At 49.7% G+C, this 26,312-nt stretch overlaps 1 protein-coding gene across 3 annotated transcripts in view; it reads right to left on the bottom strand.

Annotated features, from left to right (window-relative positions):
- Positions 1-26,312, bottom strand: part of NEGR1 (neuronal growth regulator 1) — a 183,350-nt gene that overhangs the window by 5,323 nt on the left and 151,715 nt on the right. Inside the window, exon 7 of one of the 3 annotated variants that reach the window (XM_053950113.1) lies at positions 17,655-17,696. The exons of the other annotated variants lie outside the window; for them this stretch is intronic. Coding sequence (XP_053806088.1) covers positions 17,655-17,696 — 42 coding nt within the window. The remainder of the gene's footprint in view (positions 1-17,654; positions 17,697-26,312) is intronic. 3 annotated transcript variants of the gene reach the window in all.

Genomic DNA, 26,312 nt, shown 5'->3' with positions numbered 1-26,312 from the left:
TAATTTACTTTTGTGTTACTGGGTAAGTCAAATTTTGCTCGGAGCCAGGCTGCATCCCTCTGGGAAAGGGAAAGGGGACGCACACACAGAGAGCATCACCAGGGGCTGGGAAGGGACCCACAGGGGCTGGGGGTGGAAACTGAGGTTGGGGGGACCTTAAATGTCCCCTCGGGGCAAGGAGAAATCCCTGCCTGGGCCACGGCAGCACCCCGGTGCCAGGCACACCTCGGGTGCCCGCGTGCCTTTGTAAGCTCTCCTTTCTTCCAATTTAGGGATTATTGGACCTAATCCTAATGTTTTACACCAGCCAGCACTTGTGGAAATATTTAAGACACCCCTAGCACAGATAGGATTATATTCAGACGTCTCTCCTGGTGCTGAATAGAAAGGAACAAAGTAATATTATATCAGTATCTCTAATTAATACAAGAGATTAGGAGAAGTGCTATGCTGGAACACACAAGCCAGCATTTCCTAGCACCAAGGGCTGCATTAACCAGAAATAATTATAAGCTTTAATGCTGATGCTGTGTAGACAAAAGCACAGACCCCTTTAGGTTGTCTGAATAAGCAAGACTAATTCTGTTAAATGGATTATGCAGGGAGATGTTAATAAGCATTTCATTTAACCATATTCAGGTTAATCATTTACTAAAGGAAAGCCTTAATAAATTGGATTTTTTGGTGCAACATTTAAAACATACAGAGAAGGAAGAAATAAACTAACTCAAGGTCAGAGCAGTAAGGCAAAAAAAGAAGGATGAAAAAGGCTGGGCTGTCAAATAACATTCTTTTAAAAGAAAAGATGGGGAGATAATGGGCCTCTGAAGGCTCGGGCGAGGCCTAGGGATAACATCTCTACATTTTGTTCCACTTGAAGCTGCTGGAGGATTTATGGCTGTGGAGGAGGAGGTCGACAGTCTATAAAAGACTCTGTTAGGGAGCAGCAGTGGTGATGGGTGCCTGCAGAGCTCGGGAACCAGCTCCTCTGGCCAGGGGGAAGAGGAGAAACCTCCTTGGAGGCCAGGGAGGCCGGGGCAGAGCTTGACCTTGGGAGAACAAAACCTGAAAGTCTCGTCTGAAAATGAATCCGTGAGGAAGGGATTGTTTGGCCTTATGTGAATGCAATCATGCAAGGCTGGGTGAGCCAGGAGCTGCAGAGTGAGGGAAAGGCAGGAGGGAAGGCACGGGGATCACTCTGAGGGGCTGCCAGGGGGAGGCTGTCACTGAACACAGCTTTGGCCACGACGGCAGCACCTGGAGAAGGCATTTCAGAAACGTGGAAACGCCTTTGGAGCAGGCGTGTGGGCACTGGAGGTTCTCCCAGCCCGCTGTTCCTCTGTCCCTGGCCTGTTCACAACATCCCTCCTGGCACCCTCAGCTCTGGGGTCAGTTCTGGGTCAGATCTGGGTCAGTTCTGGATCTGTTCTGGGTCAGCTCTGGGTCAGCTCTGGGTCAGTTCTGGGTCAGTTCTGGGTCAGCTCTGGGGTTAGCTCTGGGTCAGCTCTGGATCTGTTCTGGGTCAGCTCTGGGTCAGATCTGGGTCAGTTCTGGGTCAGCTCTGGGTCAGTTCTGGGTCAGTTCTGGGTCAGTTCTGGGTCAGATCTGGGGTTAGCTCTGGGTCAGCTCTGGATCTGTTCTGGGTCAGCTCTGGGTCAGATCTGGGTCAGTTCTGGGTCAGTTCTGGGTCAGTTCTGGGTCAGTTCTGGGTCAGATCTGGGTCAGTTCTGGGTCAGTTCTGGGTCAGCTCTGGGTCAGATCTGGGTCAGATCTGGGTCAGTTCTGAGTCAGCTCTGGGTCAGTTCTGGGTCAGCTCTGGGCCCCTCAGGACAAGAGGGACACTGAGGGGCTGGAGTGTGTCCAGGGCAGGCAATGGAGCTGGGAAAGGGTCTGGAGCCCCAGGAGAGGCTGAGGGAGCTGGGAAGGGGCTGGAGAATCCCTGAGGGAGCTGGGAAGGGGCTCAGCCTGGAGAAAAGGAGGCTCAGGGGGCCCTTGTGGCTCTGCACAGCTCCTGACAGGAGGGGACAGCCGGGGGGGTTGGGCTGTGCTCCAGGGAACAGGGACAGGAGGAGAGGGAACGGCCCCAGGCTGGGCCAGGGCAGGCTCAGGGTGGATTTTGGGAAAATTCCTTCATGGAAAGGGCTGTCCATCCCTTTCCCAGCTGCCCAGGGCAGGGCTGGGAGCTGTAGGGACAAGGACTCTGGCAGGAATGTCCTGGGAGCTGCCCCTGCACAGCATCCTCTGCAGGAGCTGTCCCAGCCCAGGTTTGGCTCAGCCCATCCCTGGGTCCTGGGGCTGCAGTCTGGATGTGGCTTTCGTGTCTTATCTGCCAAGAAGAGCTCAGCACTGCTCAGACAAATCTCAGAAAATCCTTGAGGAAGGACACGGAATATTGCAGGAGCTGTCCAAGAGCTGACTCTGCCCGTGGATAAGCCAGGGCTGGGGAGGATAAAGCTGGCAAGTGCCAGGTGCTTAACAGAGGGCCTTTATCATCCTCTGGGATGGGAGTGTTGGCAGAAAGATTCAGGAGATGAGCCCCAGAAGAGTGATGGGGTTGATAAGAGAGGGGTGTTATCAGGCCCTGTCCATCAGCATTCACACAGGGCTGCTGGCAGGGCAGGAACTAGGAAATGAAATGCTGATTTGTCCTTATTTCGAATTTAAATGAACAAAAAAGCATTTTATGAGTCTTAAAATGGGAAAACAGGGACTAAAATATGATTGCTAGAATTGCAGAAGCAAAAATCAGCTGTTTATTGTGCTAAAATCTGGAAGGTTAGTATTTTAAACACTTGAGACTTGCCACCAGCAATGTCTTAAAGTGCAACATTATCCCAGTCTGTGTTTGTGCATGCACAGAAAATGAGACAGAAGCATTTCTTGTTCCAGTCATGAAGACCCCAGTTGGGATGTGCCCTGTGTCTAATGCAAAACTGATCCTGATGCTGGTTTTGACTGAGGTAAAATATAAAATACGATATTTACAGGTTGAAAAGAAGAGCCAGGCAATGAACAGATGGTAACCATGGCCACCAGCTGTGTAATCCTCAACTGTGGGGATCTTTGCCTGGGCACTGGGGCCCAAGGAGGCAGGAGGAGACACACGTTCCCTGCCTGCCCTCCACAGCAGTCAGAGTCACCTTTCCCCGACAAATAACTCATGCTAAATACTGTAAACAGCCACAGACTCATTTCAGGCTGCTAAAAATACACCCAGCGCTGGAGATTTTAAAGTCAGATCACTCTGCTCGTGAGGGCGGTGCGGCTCAGAGCAGAGCTGTTCCACGAGGGCTCAGCGGGCACGGAGGGACAGCGGGGCTGGGACTGAGGCCCAGGGGGGCAGAGGGGGCTGAGGGTCTCAAAGAACCTTCTGGAACAAAGCATTTCCCAAGCCAGCAACTGCTCAGGAGCACTGAGTGCTTCCTCACTCGGTGGTGCCTAAAAATCCCTGCAGTCCCTGTGGGTCCCGCTGTGCTTCTGCTCAGGAGAGGAGAAGGATCCAGGGAGAGCTCAGAGCCCCTGGCAGGGCCTGAAGGGGCTCCAGGAGAGCTGCAGAGGGACTGGGGACAAGGCAGGGAGGGACAGGACACAGGGAATGGCTCCCAGTGCCAGAGGGCAGGGCTGGATGGGACATTGGGAATTGGGAATTGTTCCCTGGGATGTGGACAGGGGCTGGGCTGGAATTCCCAGAGCAGCTGTGGCTGCCCCTGGATCCCTGGCAGTGCCCAAGGCCAGGCTGGAGCAGCCTGGGGCAGTGGAGATGTCCCTGCCATGGCAGGGGTGGCACTGGGTGATCTCTACAGCCCCTCCCAACCCAAACCATTCCAGGATCCTGTGGAAATCCCTGGCTGACCCAGGATCAGAGCAGTGGTGCTGCTCTGACAGGGCAGGACAAGCTTCAGTGGCAGCTCCAGGAACGCCCCTCGTTTTCAGCCTTCACACACTGCTCAGGTGTGTCTTCAGTGGAGCTTCATTCAGACAGAGATAAACCTGGTGGCATCAAAGAGAAGCACCTTCCCTGAAATACTGCACGGGAAAAGAGTCCCTGTGATGCCTGGGTGGGATGACTGAAGCACGGAGAGCTCCGAGCTGAGCAGGATGAAATAGCACAGCCCTGATGGACTCGGATTCTGCTGCAAGGAATACTTCACAATCCCGAGAAGTATTTATGAGGAAAATTACTGCGAGGGAACAGAATGAAATCTGGCTTTATATATCATCCTTTATCCTGGAGTCGTGCCCCATTTCTTTGTGTGGCTGAGGAGTGCAGCCGTGTTGGAAAAACGAAACATCTCTGAGGAGCTCTGGAGCGACGGACGGGAGCAGCCCTGAGGAGTGAGCTGGCTTGGGACACACAGAGGAGATCTGTGGGTCTCCCCAGATGAACCCGTGCTGAACCTCACCACCTCACCCCAATAACCAGCAAAGGAGATGGCAGAAATCAGCCGAGGGAGCAGGGGCTCGGTGGCTCTGGGCAGCAGGAGCACACCCCGTCACCCACGGTCCCAAATCGTGGCCCCTGGGCCTTCCAGCACTGTCCAGCCCTCCTGGAGCAGCTCTGGCAGGTTTGGGAATGTTCCCTGGGAGTAGGGGCAGTGCCAGCAGCCTCTGGGGGAAGAACCTTAGCTGATCTCCAGCCCTGATGGATGAGGTGCCGAGCTCGGCTCAGCCTGTCCCTGCCCTTGGAAGAATCCTCCAGGTTTACTGCTCTTGGCACACTCAGGGCAAACCAAACCACACATCCAGCCTGGATTTCTGTCTAAACCCCGTTGTCTTGTCTGCAAGAAGTGGAATAGCAACAGCTGTTGAGGGAAGCAGCCCCTGGAAGGGATCCCTGGAAGGGACCAGGCCGGTCCTGTGTTATTCCAGGGCTCTGTGCAGCCCTCTGGTCACACAACCGGCTTGGGATGGGACGGGCTCAAGGCTGGGACTCCATCCTCCCCCACATCTGCCCTGATTTTGGGTTCATCTGCAGCAAACCCAACCTTGTTTAGCCTGAAGTGAAATAGAAACCAAGCCTGAGGCTGGGTCCTGCCCGGGAATCCAAAATTAAACAGGAGAATGGCTCAGGATCCTCCACTGGCCGTGGCAAACACCGCTTTGGTTGAGGGGACACGGAGAATAAACCATGGAAGTGCCAGAGAAAGCGCTGGGAGAAGCAAGCTGCTCATTCCCAATGCCAATGCCAATGCCAATCCCAATCCCACTGTGTCCCAGACCAGGAGGTCTGGCGAGGTTCCTCAGGGAAGGAGAACCAGGAAGAGGCAAGCACTGAGGCTCTCCATGAGGGATATTCCCACACCAAGGGACGGGGAAACGCTGGAGCCACCTGCCAGGGTTCCAGCTGGATAAATTCCCCGCTCCCACGTGGGGTGAGCAGCACAGGCATGGAGGGAAAACGTGGACTGCTGGGAAGCTCAGGTTCTTCAGGCATCATTCTGGCAGCCTACAATAACTGCTTCCCTGACAATGCGGCTCTCATTTGTAAGTGTCACATTGGAGACAAGGAAAAGCATTTTAATGTGACAGAAAAATTTGACTTGGGAGCTAATTACTTTAATTTGAGAGAATTTTTGGCTCATCTGCATACTTGACAATTATTTACAACTTACATTGGTAATTAGAGGTTGGGTCTCGTGCTGAAATATTGCAAATGGCTTTGGAGACATTTGCTGATCCTCCTAACTTTGAGAGAAATGAATTTATTAGTAGTTAATATGTAAAATATTTGTACTTCTGACCTTTTGTTAAACATTCTTCCTATATTTTAAATGATTGGTTGTCAGAGCCATTTTTCTCCAAGTGACGTGTGACATTGTAAATAAGCTCTTGAATTAAGCAGCACATTAAATCTCCGTGTTCAGTGGCAATCTTTGATAGTTCTCATATATCAGGAAGACTTTGTTGGTTCTGCTGTGTTGAGGCAATGTCATACAGCAGCGTGAATGATAATTTTTTACACTGAGCTTTCCAGTTTCTGCACGGTTTCCACATCATTCTTGTGCTCTTGACAAAGGATGTGGAGCTAAGCAGGTTGGAACATGATTTCTCTCCTTTTTTGGGTGTATGAGGAAGCAGGTTTTTGGCTGGAAGTGCTGGTAGCCTTTCAGCAAATCTTCCACTGAGGTGGCTGGCAGATGATTGGGGTTTATTCAGATTTCTGTTGATTTTCTTAAGCATTTCTGGTGGGTTCCTCTTGGTCACATTTCTGCATTGTGCATGCATTCCTCTCTTTTTATAGGAATATTAAAAACCCCATAAGCCAGGGAAATTTATTCCCAGACTGTGCCAATATAGCCAAGGAATTAATCATCAATAGAGCTTTGATTAGAAGGTGGCCGTGGATGAAATAAACAACCAAGTCCCACCGTTTGCTAATTCCAGAAGTTACAGTGGCACCTTGCATCCTAACAGCCTCAGGGGGGACACCAGCAGGAATTTCCCCGTGGAAAGGGGGGTCAGGAGGGTTTGGAGTGCCCATCCCTGGAGGTGGCACTCAGAGCCCTGGGCTGGGGCAGGGACTGGGCTCAGTGATCTGGGGGGGCTTTTCCAAGCCCCTGGTTTTGGGATTGAGTGGCTGAGAGCTGTGGGGACTGGGCTCAGTGATCTGGGGGGGCTTTTCCAAGCCCCTGGTTCTGGGACTGAGTGGCTGAGAGCTGTGGGGACTGGGCTCAGTGATCTGGGGGTGCTTTTCCAAGGCCCTGGTTTTGGGATTGAGTGGCTGAGAGCTGTGGGGACTGGGCTCAGTGATCTGGGGGGGCTTTTCCAAGCCCCTGGTTTTGGGATTGCGTGGCTGAGAGCTGTGCCACCTCCCGGGGCTGCCCTGTCCTTCGTAACAGGGTACGGCTCAAACTGAGGGGCGCAGGGAAAGCCCCCTCCATGCAGGGGATCCAGCTGAACTCCCCCAGACCCATTTCTGCAGCGCTGTCTGCGCTCAGCAGCGGGAGCACAGCAGGCTGCCCTGGCCATCCCCACAGCTCCAGCCGAGGCAGTGGCTGCGGCGAGCAGCGCTGGGCCCCTCATGAGGGATGGCTGCAATTTCCACGGGGCTGTGTGCGCGAGGAACAAGCATAACTCACGGCAGGCTGAGCTATTTGCTCTTCAGAGCCCGCAGCGTTTGTCTCCAGCCCTTGACGTGACATTAACTATTCATGGAGCTCCGGAGTGCTCAAACACTGCCCCAGCAAAATTGTTGCTACTTTTCAACTTGACTGAGATCTTCCCCGAGCCAGACTGGGCTGCGGCCAGCACCGGGCTCTGTGGGTATTCTCAGCTCAGTCAGAGAGAAAGAGAAAGGTTTTCTAACCGGGCAAGAGCCTGGGAAACAGTTGGGCAAGAATGTAAATAATTCTCTAATCTACCTTGTTATTCACATTGTTTATAGATATGTTCTGCCTCTGTGCATCATTCACTGCCCACCAATGGTGTGGGATGTTTTTACTCTAAGACCAATGAAATCAGTCTGCGCGATGTTCTCTATGTTTTTAGTCTAAGACCAATGAAATTAGTCTGCACGATATTCTCTATGTTTTTACTCTAAGACCAATGAAATTAGTCTGCACGATGTTCTCTATGTTTTTACTCTATGACCAATGAAATTAGTCTGCGTGATGTTCTCTATGTTTTTACTCTAAGACCAATGAAATCAGTCTGCACGATGTTCTCTATATAGAGTGGTACATTTGAAATAAAGAGAGTTCATTTTCTTTGCCTTCTGATCTGGAGTTCTCTGTTCCCGTCCTGCTCAGCAGCGTCAGGGCTCTCCTCATGTCAGGAATGCAGCAGTGTCCAGGTGCTGGGAGCCATCATTCCCTGGGCTCCTCCTCCCAGCTGGTCCACCAGAGCTGCGAGGCACACGGGCCTTTTCATGGAGTGATTTGCTGATTTGTCACTCTGGGCACAGCGTTTGCCACCTGCAGCTGTGGCTCCCTGGGGGTGGCTCCAGGGAAGGGATCCATCTCCCAGCACTGACCCCGCTGAGGGATCCTTTTGTTAGAATGGGCAGGCCCTGGCACAGGTGCCCAGAGCAGCTGGGGCTGCCCCTGGATCCCTGGCAGTGCCCAAGGCCAGGCTGGACACTGGGGCTGGAGCAGCCTGGGACAGTGGGAGGTGTCCCTGCCATGGCAGGGGGGGCACAGGGTGGGATTTATTTAAGGTCCCTCCCAACCCAGGCCATTCTGTGATTCTGTGGTTCCATTTACCTTTAATCACCGCTCCCTGGGATGAATTATTTGGGACTGCAGCAGGAGCTGATTTGCCTTTGGGAGGGCTCTCAGCTCCTGCAGCTGCCCGTGGGTGAGAGGGAATGATCCCCCCACTTCCAGAGCCATTTGGGGTGGGATTTCTGCTAGGGGTCCCTTTCCAGAGCCCCTCACCCTTCCTGCCTGCTGCTGCTCTGCAGCTTTTCCTGCTGCTGGAGGATTTTGCATCAGGAAGCTTTTCATGCCCCAGCCTTCCCCACTCGCTTTTCAGCTTAATCCTGAGGATTTTGAAGACATTATGGCTCAGCTTTGCATATGTTATTGCACAGAAGAGAGGGAAAAAACCCAACAGCTGAGGTTTTTCAAAGCTGACGGGGAGCTTTAGGCATGCAGGTTCTGTTAAGAGCCATGCCTTTGAAAACCTCTGGCAATTAGTACAGTACTTTGGTGCTTTTGGGACAGAGATGGATGCCTTAAAACTGACTCTGAGACACGTGCAGAAAGACATGTTCTGCCTCAAAACCAATCTTTTTTTTTCCTAGTTTGTACCATGTACAATCCCTAAGCACCAAAATCCTTCAGGTTTCTCCAGCACCTGACTGGGAATTGGACAGTGATAACCTGCGTCGAGCAGGGTGGGATTTCCACCTCTTTGTAAAACACAGCTCCTTCTGTTGGGAGCTGGACTGGGTCCTGGTGGGTCCCTTCCAGCTCAGGATATTCTGCAGTTCTGGGAAAATTGAGCACAAAATGGGGCTGTGCAGCGTGGGAGGGCAGGGCACAGCAGGCTGCAGGTTTGGGATCCTTACAGCAGCACGGCAGGCATTGCTCATTCCTGCAGGGCCTCTCTGAGCAGAGCTCTCTGCTCTGGCAGCTTCCTGTGGGTTATTCACATCACTCCCTGTTTTCCCGTCCCAAAATCCACAACCTGTTTGTCCCAGTGAACACCCTCCCTTTGGAGCTTCCCAAAGCCAGCCTGGCTTTGCAGAGAACTCGCTCTGGGTGGTTTTGAGCAGCGGGTGCTGGGCAGGGAGGCTGAGTGGGAGACAAACACTGCAGAGCCATGGGGGCAGAGGAAGGCTGAGTGACAATCCTCACAAACACGCAGCATCTGGGGGATGATGGAGAGAGACACGCAGAGCTGAGCCGTGTCCCCCGAGGTGAGGGGGACAAAAGGGGCCAATCCCAATCACTTCACCCCTGTGCTTGGAGTGGCAGGCGCTGCTGGATGTCCCAGTGTCACCCAGCATCACCCCAGCACGTGGCTCGGTGTGGAGCAGGCTGCCACCCACCCACTGGGTTCATCTTCCACTGCCTCATGCCAGCAGCGCTTTCTTGTGGAGCTGTCTGACTCAGCAGCTGAAAACGGGAAAGCGTTTTGCACAGCTTCCATCTTAATGAAAAGCATCTTCAAAATTCCAATCAGATGGCTCCACACTGTTCTGTGCATTCAGAGGCTCGGTTAAAATCTGGGCTTCCTGAAAACCATGAGCAGGTGCCAGTGCTAAAAGAGTATTTATTTAATTGTTCAGAGCTGCTGCTTGAACCTGTTAGCACCCTGCTCCTGGAAGCACGCAGGCCTGGCTCAGCTGTCATGTTTCTACCTCCACATTTTGGTGCTGCTTTCTTTAACCCAGAGGGCCTCTTGGAAAAACCCACACTCAGCCTTTCGTGGGCTGCCTGGTGACATGTTAAGAGCTTATCTGGAAAGTTTAAAGAAGGACAAAACCCAGCTTAAAATCCACCTCGGTGGACTTGGCCTTGCAACTGTTTGTCGTGAGGGAAAGGAAAAGATGCAGCGATGCAGCTTTTATACATCAGATTCAGAGTGAGGAAATGGCTGATCCTGTGTCATCCTGGGATGTTGTTTTCCATCCTGGCTGGAAATATTGTTGGCAACTCCATCAAAATGTCCATGTTGCACAGATACTCTAAATGCAGCTGGCATGGAACTGAAATTTCCATTTGGTGCGAAATTCAGACAGGGAAAAGACAAAAAAAGAAGAAGTGTTGCCTGGAATGAGATGGGGAGCCTGGAAGGAAGCCAATGTATTTTTTTTTTTTCCCACTCAAAACTCAACAGGCCTTTATTTGAATTTCTTTAAAACTGACATATTCATGGAGTTTTCAAACAGGCTTTTTCTGACAAGTCCCCTAATCCCCCAAGCCTTGCCTCCCTCAACAACCCAAGTTTGTCAGATCCTTCCCTGCCAGCTGTAGCTGTAGGCCCCTCCGTATTCCACACAGAGCTGGGCCCTCCCTGAAGTTCTGGATACACAGCTCTATATACATTTTAAATCTCTGCACATGGGCACCCATCTCATCGAGATGGATATATGCATATTTATTCCTGTACAATTCCTGTAGTCAGCCAGTTCTGGCTGATCAAACCTTCACTTAAAACATATCCTTCTGTGATAAATAAAAACATGGACTGCTCTCTTCCTGCTGGTGAATCACATTCTGGAATCTCCTGCTTGTCTTCTCTCAGTCAGAACTGGGACTTGTCTCAGTCTCGGGGAAGGTGTAAATAGGTTGTGTAAAGAACAAGGGAACAGCTGGAGCTGGGCCTGGGGGGTTTAGGCTGGGTTTTGGGACAGGCTCTTCCCCCAGAGGGTGCTGGCACTGCCCAGATCCCCAGGGAATGGGCACGGCCCCGAGGCTGCCGGAGCTCCAGGAGGGTTTGGATGCTGCCAGGGGTGCCCAGGGTGAGATTATTGTGGGCTCTGTGCAGGGCCAGGGGCTGGATCAATGATCCTTGGGCCCCTTCCAGCTCAGGATATTCCCTGATTCTGTGAATATGTGTGTTTTAAACCCCATTAACCGTGGGAAGTTAGAGCTGCACTGGAAGAGCCCTCCCCGTGTTCACAACACACACCTGGCAAAGGCTGATCCCATCTACAAAAACACAAAGTGACCTGGGCACTGATGCACACCCAGCAGCAGGGACACTGATCCCGGGATGCTGAGCACCTCCCTCAGGGATGGGGGGAGCCTCCCGGCTCGCCCCCTGTGAGTTTGCAGGCCCCAAGCTGGGCAGCTCCCTGGGGGCTGCCCTGGCAGGGGAGACCCTCCTGGAGCAGCTCTGTGTCAGGAACCAGAGACACGTTGGGCTTTTTCGGTCTTCAGCTTCTGTTTGTTGTTATCTTATCAAAACTTCAGTGCTGTCTGCACCAGACTCTGCGTGCAGGAAAAACAGCACAAGAATGGCAACGACCTCGTGCTGCAAGGCCTTTTGAGTCTAATCAAAAACTGAGCTGCCCAATTTAGAAGTGACACCTAGATTATTTTCCTTTCTAACCCAGTAACTGACCCCTAAAGACACGCAATGTGGATTTTTTCTGCCCAGTTACAAGATACCACCCAAACCCAAGAAGAAAGAGGAAGAAGAAGAAAGAAGAAAGGAACTCAAGACAACACCCTATATCCTCCATCTTGAACGCATCTATAACATACTAAAAATCCTAAAACCTAAATTTCTCATCCATGTGACATACCACACTGCTCTCTACAATCTCTACAATCCATTTCACACTTTTGTGGTTTCTGGTTCACCTTGAGGCTTTGGAAGTTTTCTCCATGACTGAGGGTCAGGGTCAGTGCTCCCCTGGGGATGAGGACACCCCAGAGCAGACAGAGGAATATTCCCGGTGCCCTGGGTTCCCACAGCCCCCGGCATCGGGAACGCGCGGGCGGGAGGAAGCAGCAACAGGAGGTCGAGCATCTCCCCACCCTCCACATCCCCCACCCTTCTCACAGCCTCCAGGAGCCATTTCACACCTGGCCCTGCTCTGCTTTCCTGGCATCTCTCAGAAGCACTCCTTGGTTAAAAAGTGAAATTCCAGCCAACTGATCGATGTGTGATATTGTAAAATATTCAGGAATCTCAGAGCAGCTTCTTCTCCTAAGTGGGCTTCTCATATTCGTGGGAAAACTCATTAATATTGAAATCCCCACTGACAGAAGGCTTGTAGGCAATACAGTATCAGGAAAAAAAACCATTCTTGTATTTTACATGCCGGCTTAGAGAGTGGGAATCAATGGACTAAAAACGACCTAGTTCTAGTCCTATTTTTCAGCTGATAGAAAGCAGCTCTCTTGATATTAAATAATGCATCTCTTCAGCAAGCAGTGAATAATATGATTTAGTGTGTTCAAACATTCTGCCGGAATGATGATGCAGGCTCTGAACACGCTGAATGTCACTGAGCACACCCCGAGACACTCGTTCAGCTTAAGCAGGAATGTTTACCTAATTCCACACATTCACTGGGAGGACGTGCCTTCACGGGATGGTTTACAAGCACGGAGCTCACCTGCTCGAAGCAGCAGGTGACTGCAGCACTGGAGGGCAGCTATTTCCCCAGGATATAATTCCCAGTGCGGCTCGGCCGCGGGTTCCCCGCAGAAACCCGGAGTTAACGGTGCAGGTGCACGGGGCTGGCTGCATGCAGACACCAGCTTTTCCTGGAGCCACGCTGGAATTTCACAGCATCCTGCGTCCTGGAACGCAGCAGCAATGCCCTCGATGTGCTCCGAACATAAAGCTTTCAGCTGATTAACCAGGAGGTTCAATATATTGATATTTTCGAGATATTCACCTCTTTGATGCCAAGCTACTCACAGCAAGACCTGATAGCCCTGTGCCTGTACTGGGACAGAAGAAGCTCTGGTGTTCTGGGACTGGGAGCTGGAGGGTGATTCCCATCAGCTGATGGACATGGGAGACTCTGCCTTCCCTCCCAGGCGGGGGATTTGGGAGGCAGCAAAGCGGCCACCAGGCATCAAAGGCTCTTAGAACAAACACACATCTGCTCCCAACAGGGTGTAGAAGTTAAATTTGCCGTGATCCAGGATCTGCTACCCGAAATCTGGATCACCTTTTCATCGCCCTTTAGAGTTTTGGCAGGAATTGCAGGAACAGGGAGGAGGAAGAGTGGCTGGTGAAGCACAGCTGGCCCTGCCTCTTGCCCCAGGGCTCTTCCCTGCCCCAGGGTTGCTGCACCAGCATCTCCTGCTGCCATGCAAAGTCCCCCAGCTGCAGGAACACGGTGCTTTCCTCACCAACAGACAGAACTAATGGCAAGAAAGAGCACTGTAAATCCCGAAATTCAGAGTCCAGCCCTGCAGATTCTCCTTACACAAAATCGCTGATTGATTTAAATGGGATTTGCAACTGCACAAGGGAAGAAAAACTGGAGGGGTTGGCAGGTTTCCCGTGAAACAAACAGAGCCTGCTTGAAATGAGGTATTATTTGGTGTTCTGGCATATTAAATTTGTTAGATATGCAGAAAGGCAGAGCAGGGAGAAGCAGCTGGAGTTCAAGGAGTTGTCCAACCTGCCCGAGTGCTCATTTAAACACACGCTTTTGTTCCTGAGAAAATTAAATAACTTAAGGTCCTTCTCTCTCCCACTCCAATTTTTATAAAAGTGCCTCATAAGATGTGAAATCATTAATTAAAGAAGATTCCTCAATTATTCTCTCTGACCTGTCACAGTTACTTGTTTAGTCAGCGTTAAGAATTCAGCAACATCTTCAAAGGCTTTCCAAGACACCACCTGTGAACTAATTATGCTGAAGGAGGAAAGATTTGTAAGGAGCTCCAGCTCCTGGCGCTGGCTGACAACACAGATACCAACCGTGGCCCCAATTTTGTAACTTTCTGCAGCTAATTCTACATGCTTGAAGCACTGTCTCTTCAAATTAGGAGAGTAAATCCCCAAATGTAGGGAAGAGGGCTCCAGCAGAGAAATGCACAAACGTGCCACCAGGGCTCTCGAACACGGCGTTGCTTTGCATGAATTAAAAATGTCTTAAATGCTTTGTCCCCTGCTGGGAACCGGGGGGGAGGATCCTGAAAGTTCTCCAGGGTTGCTACAGATTCCTCACTTCCTACAGAGAGTCACTTCCAAGCCTGGTCTTTGAGGAAGACCCTGGGCGACCCAAGCAGTGGTGATGGGACGCCGACCATCCCGTCAGGCGTCTCCCTGCGTTTCTGGGGGAGCCCTGGCCCCCGGCTCTGCCTCACCCAGCTGCACTTGGAGACTGCCTCCCCTTGGGGTGCTCTCACAGCCTCTGGCCCAGCGCTGAAACCCGACCAAGGATCTGTGTCCTCCCAGCAGCAAAACCTTCTCCAGGCAACACACCCCCTGGAGCCGCGCTGAAGTGGTGAAGGATGGTGGTAATTAGCTAATTAGCTGCAGAGCCTTGATTGAGCAGGAAGGAGGCTGATGCTCTGTTTTCTGACTGATGTGAGACACCAGGCCAGAATGAATTCCTACAGATTATCCATGGTTTGCATTCCTGCACGAGGGAAGCGGGGCAGGCAGGCAGACCCAAAGGACTCTTGGCCAAAACCTCCCGGGAGGACTTGGACAAAGCCAGAAACGTTGGCCCTGCTCCTGGCAGGGGGTGGAACGAGATGATCTTAAGGCCCCTTCCAGCCCAAACCATTCTGTGGTTCATGATAAATCTAATTTTACTGTCATCAGCAGCTGTGGACAGATAACCCAGGTTTTCTGCCACCATCAGCCCAACCTGCTGCCTTCACTGCTGATGCTGCAGCACACGAGGGACTCGGTTCCCGGCGCTCTGGGAAGGTTTTCATTGCCTCTGCAGCTGAATAACTTGGTAACAATAGTGCTGGCATTTCCCAGCTATTTACCAGGCTAAAATTAGCCAAGTAGAGGGACTATCACAGTGTTATTTAATTATGGAAGGCAAACAGAACAGTTCATTGCAATGTCACTGCTGGTACCAGGGCTCATTTCCAGGAGGAAAGACTCAATAATAAATTTTCAACCATTTTGAGAACTGTCTTTAAACCCTCCTCCCCTTTTTTGTTGTCTTTCAGCAGAACAGATGCTGGTTTTCAACTGCAAACTGAGCTCAGTGCTTTCCTTGGTAATTTAAAGTTGGATTTGCTCACGTAGTTTCGTAACTATTGCAACTTTAATGACTCCCAAATTTTTCTACTATTGTGTTCAGAGGTTTTCATATTCTCAATTTCATGTTTGGAAAAAGCTCTCTCTGTTTAGCACTGTGCTCTCAGAATTAAGAGAGGGATCATTATTTAAGGACTCTGTTCCTTTCCACTCCCCCATCTCCATGCTGCTCCCAAAAATACACATAATTTTGCTCATTTGGTGCAAATTTCTGCAGACAAGAATGCAAGCACATCTCAAAGCTGTGTTACTTGAACAGCACTTTTTGAAAGCGAGGAGCCACCGTGACTCTGTTGGGGCACTCGCTTATGGAGATTGAACCCAGAAATGTTACTGGAGTCCATTCCAGCTGCAACCACCCGGCATTATCCCTCCTTCCCTGGACAGAGCTTGGAAGAGGATCAGGCTGAGGGCACTTTTTCAGGAATTACAAACCCCAGTGTTAAACAACAGCAGGGTGAGGTTCTCCTATCGCCGCTTTGCACCACCGACACAGCAGCGACCCTTTCCTTCTTCTCAGCTTCTCTTAACTCCAAAAATAATTCCCCAGCTTATTTCCAACTGCTTGCTAGTCCAAAGCAACTGTGGAAAATCCCAAGGACGGGGACTTTTATTGCAGGCACTATCAGCTTTTTGCAGTCCAGTCCCCCCTCCCGTGCCGTGGGTTTGGATGGAGACGTCGTGCAGGGGTTTGGCTGCAGCTCTGGCTGCAGGCACAGGACAATCTGTGCCCTAGAGGAGATGGAGGCAGGGCACAGTCTCTGCCCTAGAGGAGATGGAGAGCTTTGGGAAGCCCCCTGGGGCCCAGGGAAGGCAGGGAGGCAGCACCTCTGCCCCCGAGTGACACCGGAGCTTGCCCTCCCCAGGCTCTTTAATTAAAGCACTGCAGATTTAAACCCTTGGCTTGCTGCTCCTGTAGGTCTGAGGGCGTTGGAATCACCTGTGCCTGCTTCTCCTCCTGCAGCCCTTGGTTCAACCTGCCTCACTTGGTTTAATCACCTCAATTTCTGTGGCTTTCTGGCGCAGTCCTTCCAATCTTTAGTTAGGAAATAAAAGTACACATCTGGTGAAGGTTTTGCCAGAGGAAAATTCTGCTTGCTATCCTGGGTGGGATACTGGGAAGGAATTATTCCCTGTGAGGGAGGTAAAGCCCTGGCACAGGTGCCCAGAGCAGCTGGGGCTGCCCCTGGATCCCTGGCAGTGCCCAAGGCCAGGCTGGGCACTGGGGCTGGAGCAGCCTGGGGCAGTGGGAGGTGTCCCTGCCAGGGCAGGGGAGGCTTTCCCCAGTGTGGGAGCCCAGCACATCCCTCTGGCTGCCCTGGCTGGCTCCAGACCCTGGCAGGGGGCTCAGAGACCTTGGCACAAAGTCAAAAACACCTGTGGCTTCCATTTTAGCCTGTGGGAAAAAGCTGCCAACTCCGTGTGAGTCAAGGACTACTCAAGCCACAAGGGTTTGAGTAGTGTGGAAGGTGAATTAACACAGGGTGGAAAAGTAGAATTTTGGGGTTTTAAAATAAAGGGTTCAGGGGGGTACAAGATGGAGGGATTTGGGCGTGTCCTGACCTCCTTCTCCTTGCCCTCCATGTCTTGCTGTGCTGGTGACACTTTTCTGTTGGTTTAAGGCAGGGACACACTGCCCAACATCAGTGACAGACATTGGCACGTTACTGTAAACAGACCATAGGTAACTTTTGATATAAAAGGTAAACACCACCCTGAGGGCAGGCAGAATGCCACGGCCTCCTTGCTAGGCAGAGCTTGGCAGGTCAGAGAGAGAATGTTATAGATAAGGGAAAATAAACACCCTTGGGAATGCAATCTGAAGCATTCCAGGCTCCCTCTGAGGCTGCATGGGCTGGGTAGCAAAGACTCTTTACGATCTCGGGGTCACCTCGACCTTCTGAACCCTGAGACATTGACAGCACTGGAAGGGCTTTGAGGTCCCTCCCAACCCAAACCATTCCAAGATTCTGTGAACAGCTCCCCTGAGGGAGTCCTGCTGGGGAGCAGCAGCAGGAATCCCCAAGAAAAGGGGGATGCAGCAGGAGCACCCAGGAGCTGTGAACGCCCTCCAGGCACACAGAGAAGCGTTCAGCCCCCACGGGCAGTGAGAAGCACCTCCCAACAGCTCCTGGCTCCATCCCACAGGCAGTCAGAGATGAGACAGAGAGAAATCTGCACGTCCTCGAACCAACACCCACATTTGCCACAACACCAGCAAGGATTCGGAGGGCGAGGTGGTTCCAGAGCAGGGAATTGCCCACACGGAACAGTGCCCTGCACAGCCCCACCGGGAGAGACCCATGGCAGGGACAGGGATGGGGAAGAGGCTGCTCAAAACAGGGAGAAAGAGGACGAGACACAAAGGCTGGAGGGAAGACACACCAATGGAAGCACAAAGACAGGGACAGTCCAGCACTACCACAACACAGCAGCCCGGGTCAGCCCCGGGCACGGATGGCAATGAGGCCCTGCAGGCACCGACCCTCCTGCGGGGGGATACTGACCTGGGCTTGAGACACGACTAGAGGTAGTAGGCTCAATAATTTCTACAAAAAGGGAGAAGGAAAAAAAAAAAAAAAAAAAAAAAAAAAAAAAAGAAGAGAACATTTGGGAGTTAATCACACATGGAAGACAAGTACAGAATGAGACAGCAAACAGTCATGCAAGAGACAGCAGAGTTTAATCTCGAGTGGGGCTGGGACAGAGCTCTGTGCTGGAGCTGCACCAGCACTGCTCTTACCCACACTTTGTGCACACCATCAGCACCATCACACTCCCACCGGGCCAGGCTTTTTGCCCCTGGAGTTCTGGAGCTCCAAAGCATTTCTCCCGGGAGGCACTGAAACCTGGCTAAGGGAAGGGCTTTGTTCACTCCAGTGAAGGCAATTTCCTCCCATGAAGATCAGTCAAGGTAACAATTTTGAACAAAGAATGTTTTAAAGCAATAGTTTTGTGCTTCGGTGAACTTTTAAGAAGGCACATCTTTTTAATTATTGAAGTCTTTCCAGAAGAGAACATTTCTCAGAAACATCAAACCCATTTGGAAGTTGTTTACTTCCCCCAGGGCAACCAATACAAACAGGAAAAGTTAAGAGAAGACACAGTTCTCCTGCATCCAGCCTAATGAAACAATCACCTGTGGCTTTTCATTATAATTTGACTTTAGAATTCATTATTCTGGGCCTTTTTATTAGCTTTGAATAGTGCTATGCAAAATGAAATACCGGTCCCAATTAATCTTGCACGGAAGCAAGCTCCCGTCTCAATGCAGCAATTCAATACTGCTCATAAAAAAGGTTTAACAAAATTACCAAGCTCAAAAGATCATTGACCATACCTTGACTATAACAAGAAACTAATGAAAAAAAATGGGAGCGAGTTGCCTGGCAGGGATGTGCACACACCAGCTCCCGGCCAGTTTTGGGGTTTTTTTTCCACTTACAATTGCTTTTCAGGTTAATACTGTGCAAACACGAGTCCAAGAGAAATAGCAGACAAATATTTTCCCAAATGAAAAGTTATGAAGGTTCTTTACCCAACTGGTAAACTTCTGCTAATGCAGACGAATGTTTCCAACCTTAAAACCAATTATTCAACACCTTGACAAACACATTGTGGGTGCTGATGAACCCAGATCACGTTTTAAAAGTGAAATGGAATTTGAGCTGTGTTACACTTTTAATTGGCATTAAAATCCATGAAGTTGGTGACACCTTCAGCATAAAAAGGGTTTCAGGTACGAGGTTTCCCACCCCTGTGCAGGAGCAGGGGCGGTGGAAGTGCTGGGGACGGACTGATGGGTCTGTCCCTGATGCCCCACCTCACTTCCAGCATGGCACTGGGAGGGGAGAGGTGGACACGAGGCTGTTCTCCATGCAGGAGCATCCCAGGGATGTGCAGCTGGCTCCAGTGAGGAAGAGGAGGGATGGGGAGGATCCTCTGGGGGCTGCATTGTGCCTCAAAGCTCTGCTCAACCGGCCAAGGCACAAAGATTTTCCCCAGAATATTTAACAGAGAGAAAGCAAAATTGCTCAGAAATGTGTGAGACACCAAATTCATGTCAGTGATGCCTCAGTTTTAAGGAACCGAAGAAACTTGGACTTTGTGACACGGGTGTGGATTGGGAAGGGGGGAAAGAGCCACAACGATGCATTTGTGGGGTTTGGATCACTCTGCTGAAAACCCCAAATGTGCTTTCCCAGGCAGGGGCACAGGGAGGGCCTGGCTGCCACCTGGACCCCTGCAGGGGACACCAGGCGTGGTCCCAGCAAGAGGAGCTGCTGGAGCTCCACGCGAGGGAAAGGGACACTCAACACGAGGGAAAAGGGAAATTCAGCATGAGAGAAAGGGAAACTCAGCATGGGGGAAAGGGAAACTCAAACTCAACATGAGAGAAAGGGAAACTCAGCATGGGGGAAAAGGGAAACTCAAACTCAACATGAGAGAAAGGGACACTCAACACGAGGGAAAAGGGAAATTCAGCATGAGAGAAAGGGAAACTCAGCATGAGAGAAAGGGAAACTCAAACTCAACATGAGAGAAAGGGAAACTCAGCATGAGAGAAAGGGAAACTCAACACGAGGGAAAAGGGAAATTCAACATGAGAGAAAGGGAAACTCAGCATGAGAGAAAGGGAAACTCAACATGAGAGAAAGGGAAACTCAACACGAGGGAAAGGGAAACTCAGCATGAGGGAAAGGGACACTCAACATGAGGGAAAAGGGAAACTCAGCATGAGGGAAAGGGAAACTCAGCATGAGAGAAAGGGAAACTCAACATGAGAGAAAGGGAAACTCAGCATGAGGGAAAGGGACACTCAACATGAGGGAAAAGGGAAACTCAGCATGAGGAAAAGTGAAACTCAACATGAAGGAAAGAGGGAAACTCAGCATGAGGAAAAGGGAAAAAACACAAGGGAAAAGGGAAACTCAACATGAGGGAAAGGGAAACTCAGCATGGGGGAAAGGGGAAACTCAACATGAGGGAAAGGGAAACAACATGAGGGAAAAGGCAAACTCAACACAAGGGAAAAAGGGAAACTCAGCATGAGGGAAAAGGGAAACAACATGAGGGAAAAAGGAAAATTCAACATGAGGAAAAGGGAAACAACACAAGGAAGAAAGGGAAACTCAACCCGAGGGAAAAGGGGAAACTCAACACGAGGGAAAAAGGGAAACTCAACACAGCAAATGCTCCCACCCCAAAATGTTCCCCTGGGAAAGGAGGTTGTGCCCCTGCATGGAGCAACCCTGACTTGAGCAGGAGAAACAGGAATTGGGGTCCACCAAGAGGCTCAGAGAAACCAAAAACCTATCCAGATTTCCTTGATTTTGTATTTTAGTGGCTGTTTTAAAAATATGACAATAATTTGATTTAGTGCTTCTTAACTTCTCCCAAACCTTCATGTTCTGAGCAATCACAGCCTGCTCCTCATGGGTAATTCTCAAACTGGCTTGAATGTGTTGTGCAATGATGACAAACGTTATTTTCCTGGCTACCTTAAGTTAACAGCATCTTTTTCTTGGGAATTTAGGAGTCAGTCCTCGTGACTGTGGCTTCCTGGGAGAGGGAAAGTTCCTCTTGCTGCAGATGAACACCATTCTTTCCAACAATCAGGCAAATTAAGCACTCAGTCAGTACAATATTTCATTAAAAAGCAAAATACCCTACCCAAACCAGCAGGGGCTGTGCTGGGATCGTGTCTCCCTGGGAAACATCAGATCTAGACTTAATTATAGGTGCTTAAAGTAGCATAAAGTCACAGATTCCTGGCAGCATTGAGGCTGGAAGTGAAGGAGGTGATTTCATGTATTATTCTTGCAAAAAATCTCATTTTTAAATACATTATTAGACCAAGGCATTGGAGAGATGGATCTATTTCTAGTTTCAAGTTCTGAAACTCTTTGCAAATCTTTATTCATGAAAATGTTCAGGCCTATAGAGAGAAAACAAAACCAGCTGGTTTTGTAGAAGCACGCTAGGCTGGTTCATTCAAATTAAAATTTGTTAATGACTCCGTAGGAGCCCTGGGATGCAGGGGTGCGTGGGCAGGAGTGGCACTATCTGCACTGCCCTTCCCTGGGACCCCAGTCCTACAGCATCAGGACTGCTCACATTTCCAAGGGCGCTTGTGGAAAAGGAATCTGCAAGTCTAATGGAAACCCAGGACTTTCTGTGCCATTTCTGGGGCTGCAGTGGGGAATTCTCCTCGAGCCGAACTTTGGGGCTGTGGAAGAGCAGCGAGCTCTGGTGTGCCCGTGGCAGAGCTGGGGCTGCGTGTGCAGGACCCTGTGTGCCCTGCAGAGCCACCTCCTCTGGGCAGAGGACAGCCAAACCCAGAGCTTGAAGTCAGGCTGGGCTCAAAAACATAAAACCAGGAATGTTCAGGGCGTAGGGATACTGGCACAACATCCCTGGCTGCCAAACGTACCTGGAGAACTGGGGATTTCTGCCCAGCTCTAAATACACCAATGCCCCAAGCCCCTGACTGACTTCCTGGCCTGAACTCGCCAGCGAAGGAATTTTCCCTCATATCCAACCTAGACCTGCCCTGGTGCCCCAGGGAAAGGCTCTGGCAGGTGCTGGTGTGGCAGCCCAGCTCTGCTGGGAAATGGGGCTGCAGGAATCCCTATCAGGTTGTCATGGGAAGAGGTAAAGCCTGCTGTTCTGCTTAAAATCAGTTTTGGCTGGGGGTGGTGAGCCGGATCTAACGCTGGAAACGACCCAGTCAGCAGCTGAGAGGGTTTAAATGGAGTGGGAGAATAAACCCCAGGGATTTGTAGCTGCAGCTCTAATCCTCAAAAGGGAAACCTCTGCAGAATGTTAGCACTAAAGACAGCTGGGCCAAGGAGGTGAGGTTAAATGTCAAGGACGTTTAGCAGCTGCCTTTTACCGAAAGCACAGAGATTGTATCTAGAAATTCCTTTCTGATCCCAGAAGAAAAGAGCTGGCAGAGAAAACCTCTTATCAGAATGGGAAACCATCCCATGAAAGGGGAGCACAAGGAGGCAAATTACAGGGAACAAAAGGAATTGGCTGCAAAAAGGCCCTGTCTGGGAAAGCCAGAACAGGAAGGGAACCACCAAAGCAAACCTGACCCCAGAGACTGCAGAATCATTAGGGCTGGAAGAGACCTCCGAGATCATCAAGTCCAAGTTAAACACCACCATGCCCACTCAACCACAGTGAAGGAAGGAGGTACCCTGAGCGAAACCAGAGCCCCTCTGCTCACACAGAAATTCAGCATGGACCCAAACCTATTTTTGTCTGTTTCATCACAAGCTGAAACCCTGGCATTCTGCATAAAAACATGGAAATGGAAATCGCCGGACCAAAGTTAAAACAAAATTCAATCGGCTCAGGAGGCTGAGGTCAGAGGGATTTAAATATGTTTGCACATAAAATTGTCAAAACAACAGTAAATTCCCAGGCAGGGGAGGACAGCGGGGCTGAGAATTACAGACGTGCTCGAGGAGGGCAGGACCCACAGCTGCAGCTTCTTGACATCCAAGGCTTGGGAAAAATATGAGCTGGAAGGAGCTATTAGAGGAAGCAGGCAGGTAAAAACAAGCAAGTAAATAAACCCTGACTTTTAGTTTACCAGAGGCCAATTACTTGTAATTATTTGCCCAGCAAATCTCCTTGTGTGTGGTTGGGAAGGCAGCGATTCACCAGCCCCTGTTTGCCTGAGCAAAGGGAACAAACTGGGGGCAGATTCCTCCAGAACTCCGGTGGGGATGTGCACCTCTGCAGCCTGGCTGTGCTCACGCTGCTCCTCCTCGGAGAAACAAACCCCGGCTCCTGTGGGGAGGAAACCCGGGTAATTTGGGCAGGGATTGCCCGAGGGAGCAGAGCACGGACCCCGGCTCCTGTCCACGGCAAAGCCCAAATTTCACCCACCACAGAGCAGGGGGAGCTCAGCAAAGGGCAGAGCAGTGATCTCAGCCTGTGCCAGGAGAGGACAGCCCGTGGCCCCAGAGACATCCATCCCAGGAGCAGCTCCCAGCAGAGCCAGCAGCAGCCTGGGCACTGCCCAGGGCGTTCCAGCTCCTTCCCGTCCCATCCCATCCAGCCATTCCATTCCATTCCATTCCATTCCATTCCATTCCATTCCATTTCCCTCCCATCCAGCCATTCCATTCCCATTCAATTCCCATTCCATTCCATTCCCCTCCCATCCAGCCATTCCATTCCCATTCAATTCCCATTCCATTTCATTCCATTCCATTCCTATTCCCACCCCATTCCCATTCCCATTCCATTCCATTCCATTCCATTCCATTCCCATTCAATTCCCATTCCATTCCATTCCATTCCATTCCCATTCAATTCCCATTCCATTCCATTCCATTCCATTCCATTCCATTCCCATTCATTTCCCATTCCATTCCATTCCATTCCATTCCATTCCATTCCTATTCCCACTCCATTCCCATTCCATTCCATTCCATTCCATTCCTATTCCCATTCCATTCCATTCCTATTCCCACTCCATTCCCATTCCATTCCATTCTATTCCATTCCATTCCATTCCCTATCCCTAGGGGGATCCCAGGTTCTAAAAATGAAGAATGTGCTTTATTGTGAGTAAAGCCACGCCTAATTTCTGGTGTGGGGAACAAAAAAGCAATGCTATGATGAATTCTCAGTGTCCTTCACTGTTTCAGTGGCAGAGAATCCAACCTGTTTTCCAAGGAACAGAAAGTCTGGAATGCTCCATTGCTTTCTGCAGCCCCTCACTCCTGACTTTGGTGTCTGCCACTGCTCAGGGATTTGTCGGGGCAGGTTTAGGGTGGATCTCAGGAGAGGTTCTTCCCCCAGAGGGTGCTGGGCACTGCCCAGGCTCCCCAGGGAGCGGGCACATTCCCAAACCTTCCAGAGCTCCGGGAGCTCTCAGGGATGCACAGGGTGGGATTGCTGGGACGGTCCCAAGGAGAACATTGGGGAATACAAAAAGCTTCTTTCATTTCCATCTGCATCGGTACAATTGTTTGACTTTGATATTTCGACTCGGAGGAATCAATAACTGGACCAAAACACAACTGGCAATTAAATACCAACTCATTAGTTAATTAAAAAAAAATGTTCATAACTGCTTCAATTTATGACCTTTGATAATTAACTGGGTTTATTTAAGCTAATCTCCCCCAGGCTTCATCAGCTTTGTTAAAGATTAATGATTTATTGTGAAATCGAGGTCTTTAAGCCTAGGGAAGCTAGAGCCTGTTTGAGTACCACAAAAAAATGGAAAAACACTTCATAATAAATCTTTTGGATGGAAAGTGTGAGTGGATGGGGCAGAGATGTGACCTTAATTTATTCCGTGTCTTTCTCTCACCTTTAATATTTTGCAATTACAATTAGAGCTTTTCTGCAGGTTTGAGTTATTACACCTTAATTGCCTCGTAATGGTTTATTTTATTTAAATGGTTTATTCTTTTATTACAGGATGATAAATATTTAATAGCTCTACACCGGTGAGACGTTAAAAAAATAATAATTGTGAACTTGAAGTTTGAGGCCTGAAATTGCCAAGGAGTTTTCTCACTCCATCCTCCGGCAGCTCTACACCTCCAGCTGATTGTTTTGCTTGATAACAAGGGCTTCTCAATAAATATTCAAACATTTTTAAGGCTGCAGGAAACCACATTATTGACAGCTTTTCGTGCCCTGTTGTAAAAGAGGTCCAATGGAAGGGAATTTTTAAGAGCTGCCAGGTTTGTGCCAGAGCCTCCAGCCCCGAGTCCCAGACTTGTTCTCAGCTGGCAGCACAATGGGATGAATTTCAAATTTGACTTAAATTCAGATGGAATTTGCTTTCCTAATGGAAAGGCAGAGAAAGATACTAAACACATTGTTTTACTGCCCCAGTCTACTAAAAGCTTTTTTATTTATTTATTTTTAATAAGTTCCAGAGTGAGCCATCATGTTTTATGCAGGATGAACGATTTTATAGTGTGAAAAATTTTAATTTAATTTAATTTAATTTAGTTTTTAATTTTAGTTTTTAATTTTAGTTTTTAATTTAGTTAAATTAAATTAAATTTAATTTAAATGTGAGGGGCGGTGTTATGTGTGTGTGTGAACCAGCAACAGACAAATTTATATTTTAATTAAAAACATTCAAAATAATATTTTAATTAAAGGTCATACATTTGATTCTCTTGGCAGTAAAAATATGCAGTATCCTCACTCTTACAACAGTTTCACATCTATCAGACACTGGTATATGCTCAAGGCTTTACCTTTCACAGGACTGCCTGTATTTTGAATAAATGAATAAATCAGGGAACTTTGTCCTCAGCAAACGGATGTTGGCAAAAGCAGCCATTCATTTGCAGGACACTTTCTGAGTATCATGAAAATAAACCCACTAATGTGAGGGCCCATCTTTGCACCAGTGTTTGCAGCACTAAAACATTAAAAATGGAAAGGTGCAACACAGGAAGAAAAAAAAATCTACTAAATTAATCATGGATATTCTCCGATTTGAGAAATAAATGTGAGCAGTGAGATCTTCACAGGTTTCAGGAGGACCCCCAGCACTTGCACCCCACCGAGGTGTGCCTGGAGAGGCTCCTGCCAAGCACAGCCCAGGGGAAAACCTAAACCAGAGCAGGCCAGGAAGAGAGAAACCCACTGAATTTCACACACTGGGACATGTCTGCGTCACCCAAGGGACGTGAAAGACAACGCTTTGATTTAGTTATTTAGCTGTTTATAAAGGACAAACAATATTTGCTCACTAGTCCTCATCCCCCATTTCGGATTTTCCCAGGGAAAACTGCTGCTTTAATGGTTTTTACAGCTGTTGACACCATAACAAAATGAAGAAAAAGTGACAAAGTTGGCTGTGTCCTTTGAGCTTGGTCTTTCATTCATATGGATAAATGGAAGCTCATGAATAATGCAGACCTGGAAATCTGTTAGCATTTTCCTGCTCAGAAACATATGATTAGCACTGCTCTGACTCGCAGTAATGATATTCCTGTTCTCAGAGGTCACTCTTTAAATCTGCACGGCTGTCAGTGTACTTCTGGGGATAAATGCGGCCAAACGCCCCCGGGAGATGCTGCAGCAGGGGACACCTGTGAGGGGCAAGGGCTGGGGCAGAGAGAGTGCTCTGTCACTGGCCAGGGCAGAGCTGGGAGCACCGGGCTCAG

This window comes from Vidua chalybeata, chromosome 9 (genome assembly GCF_026979565.1).
Source record: "Vidua chalybeata isolate OUT-0048 chromosome 9, bVidCha1 merged haplotype, whole genome shotgun sequence".
NCBI classification, from domain to species: domain Eukaryota; kingdom Metazoa; phylum Chordata; class Aves; order Passeriformes; family Viduidae; genus Vidua; species Vidua chalybeata.
This window is presented reverse-complemented; position numbering and strand designations above follow the sequence as displayed.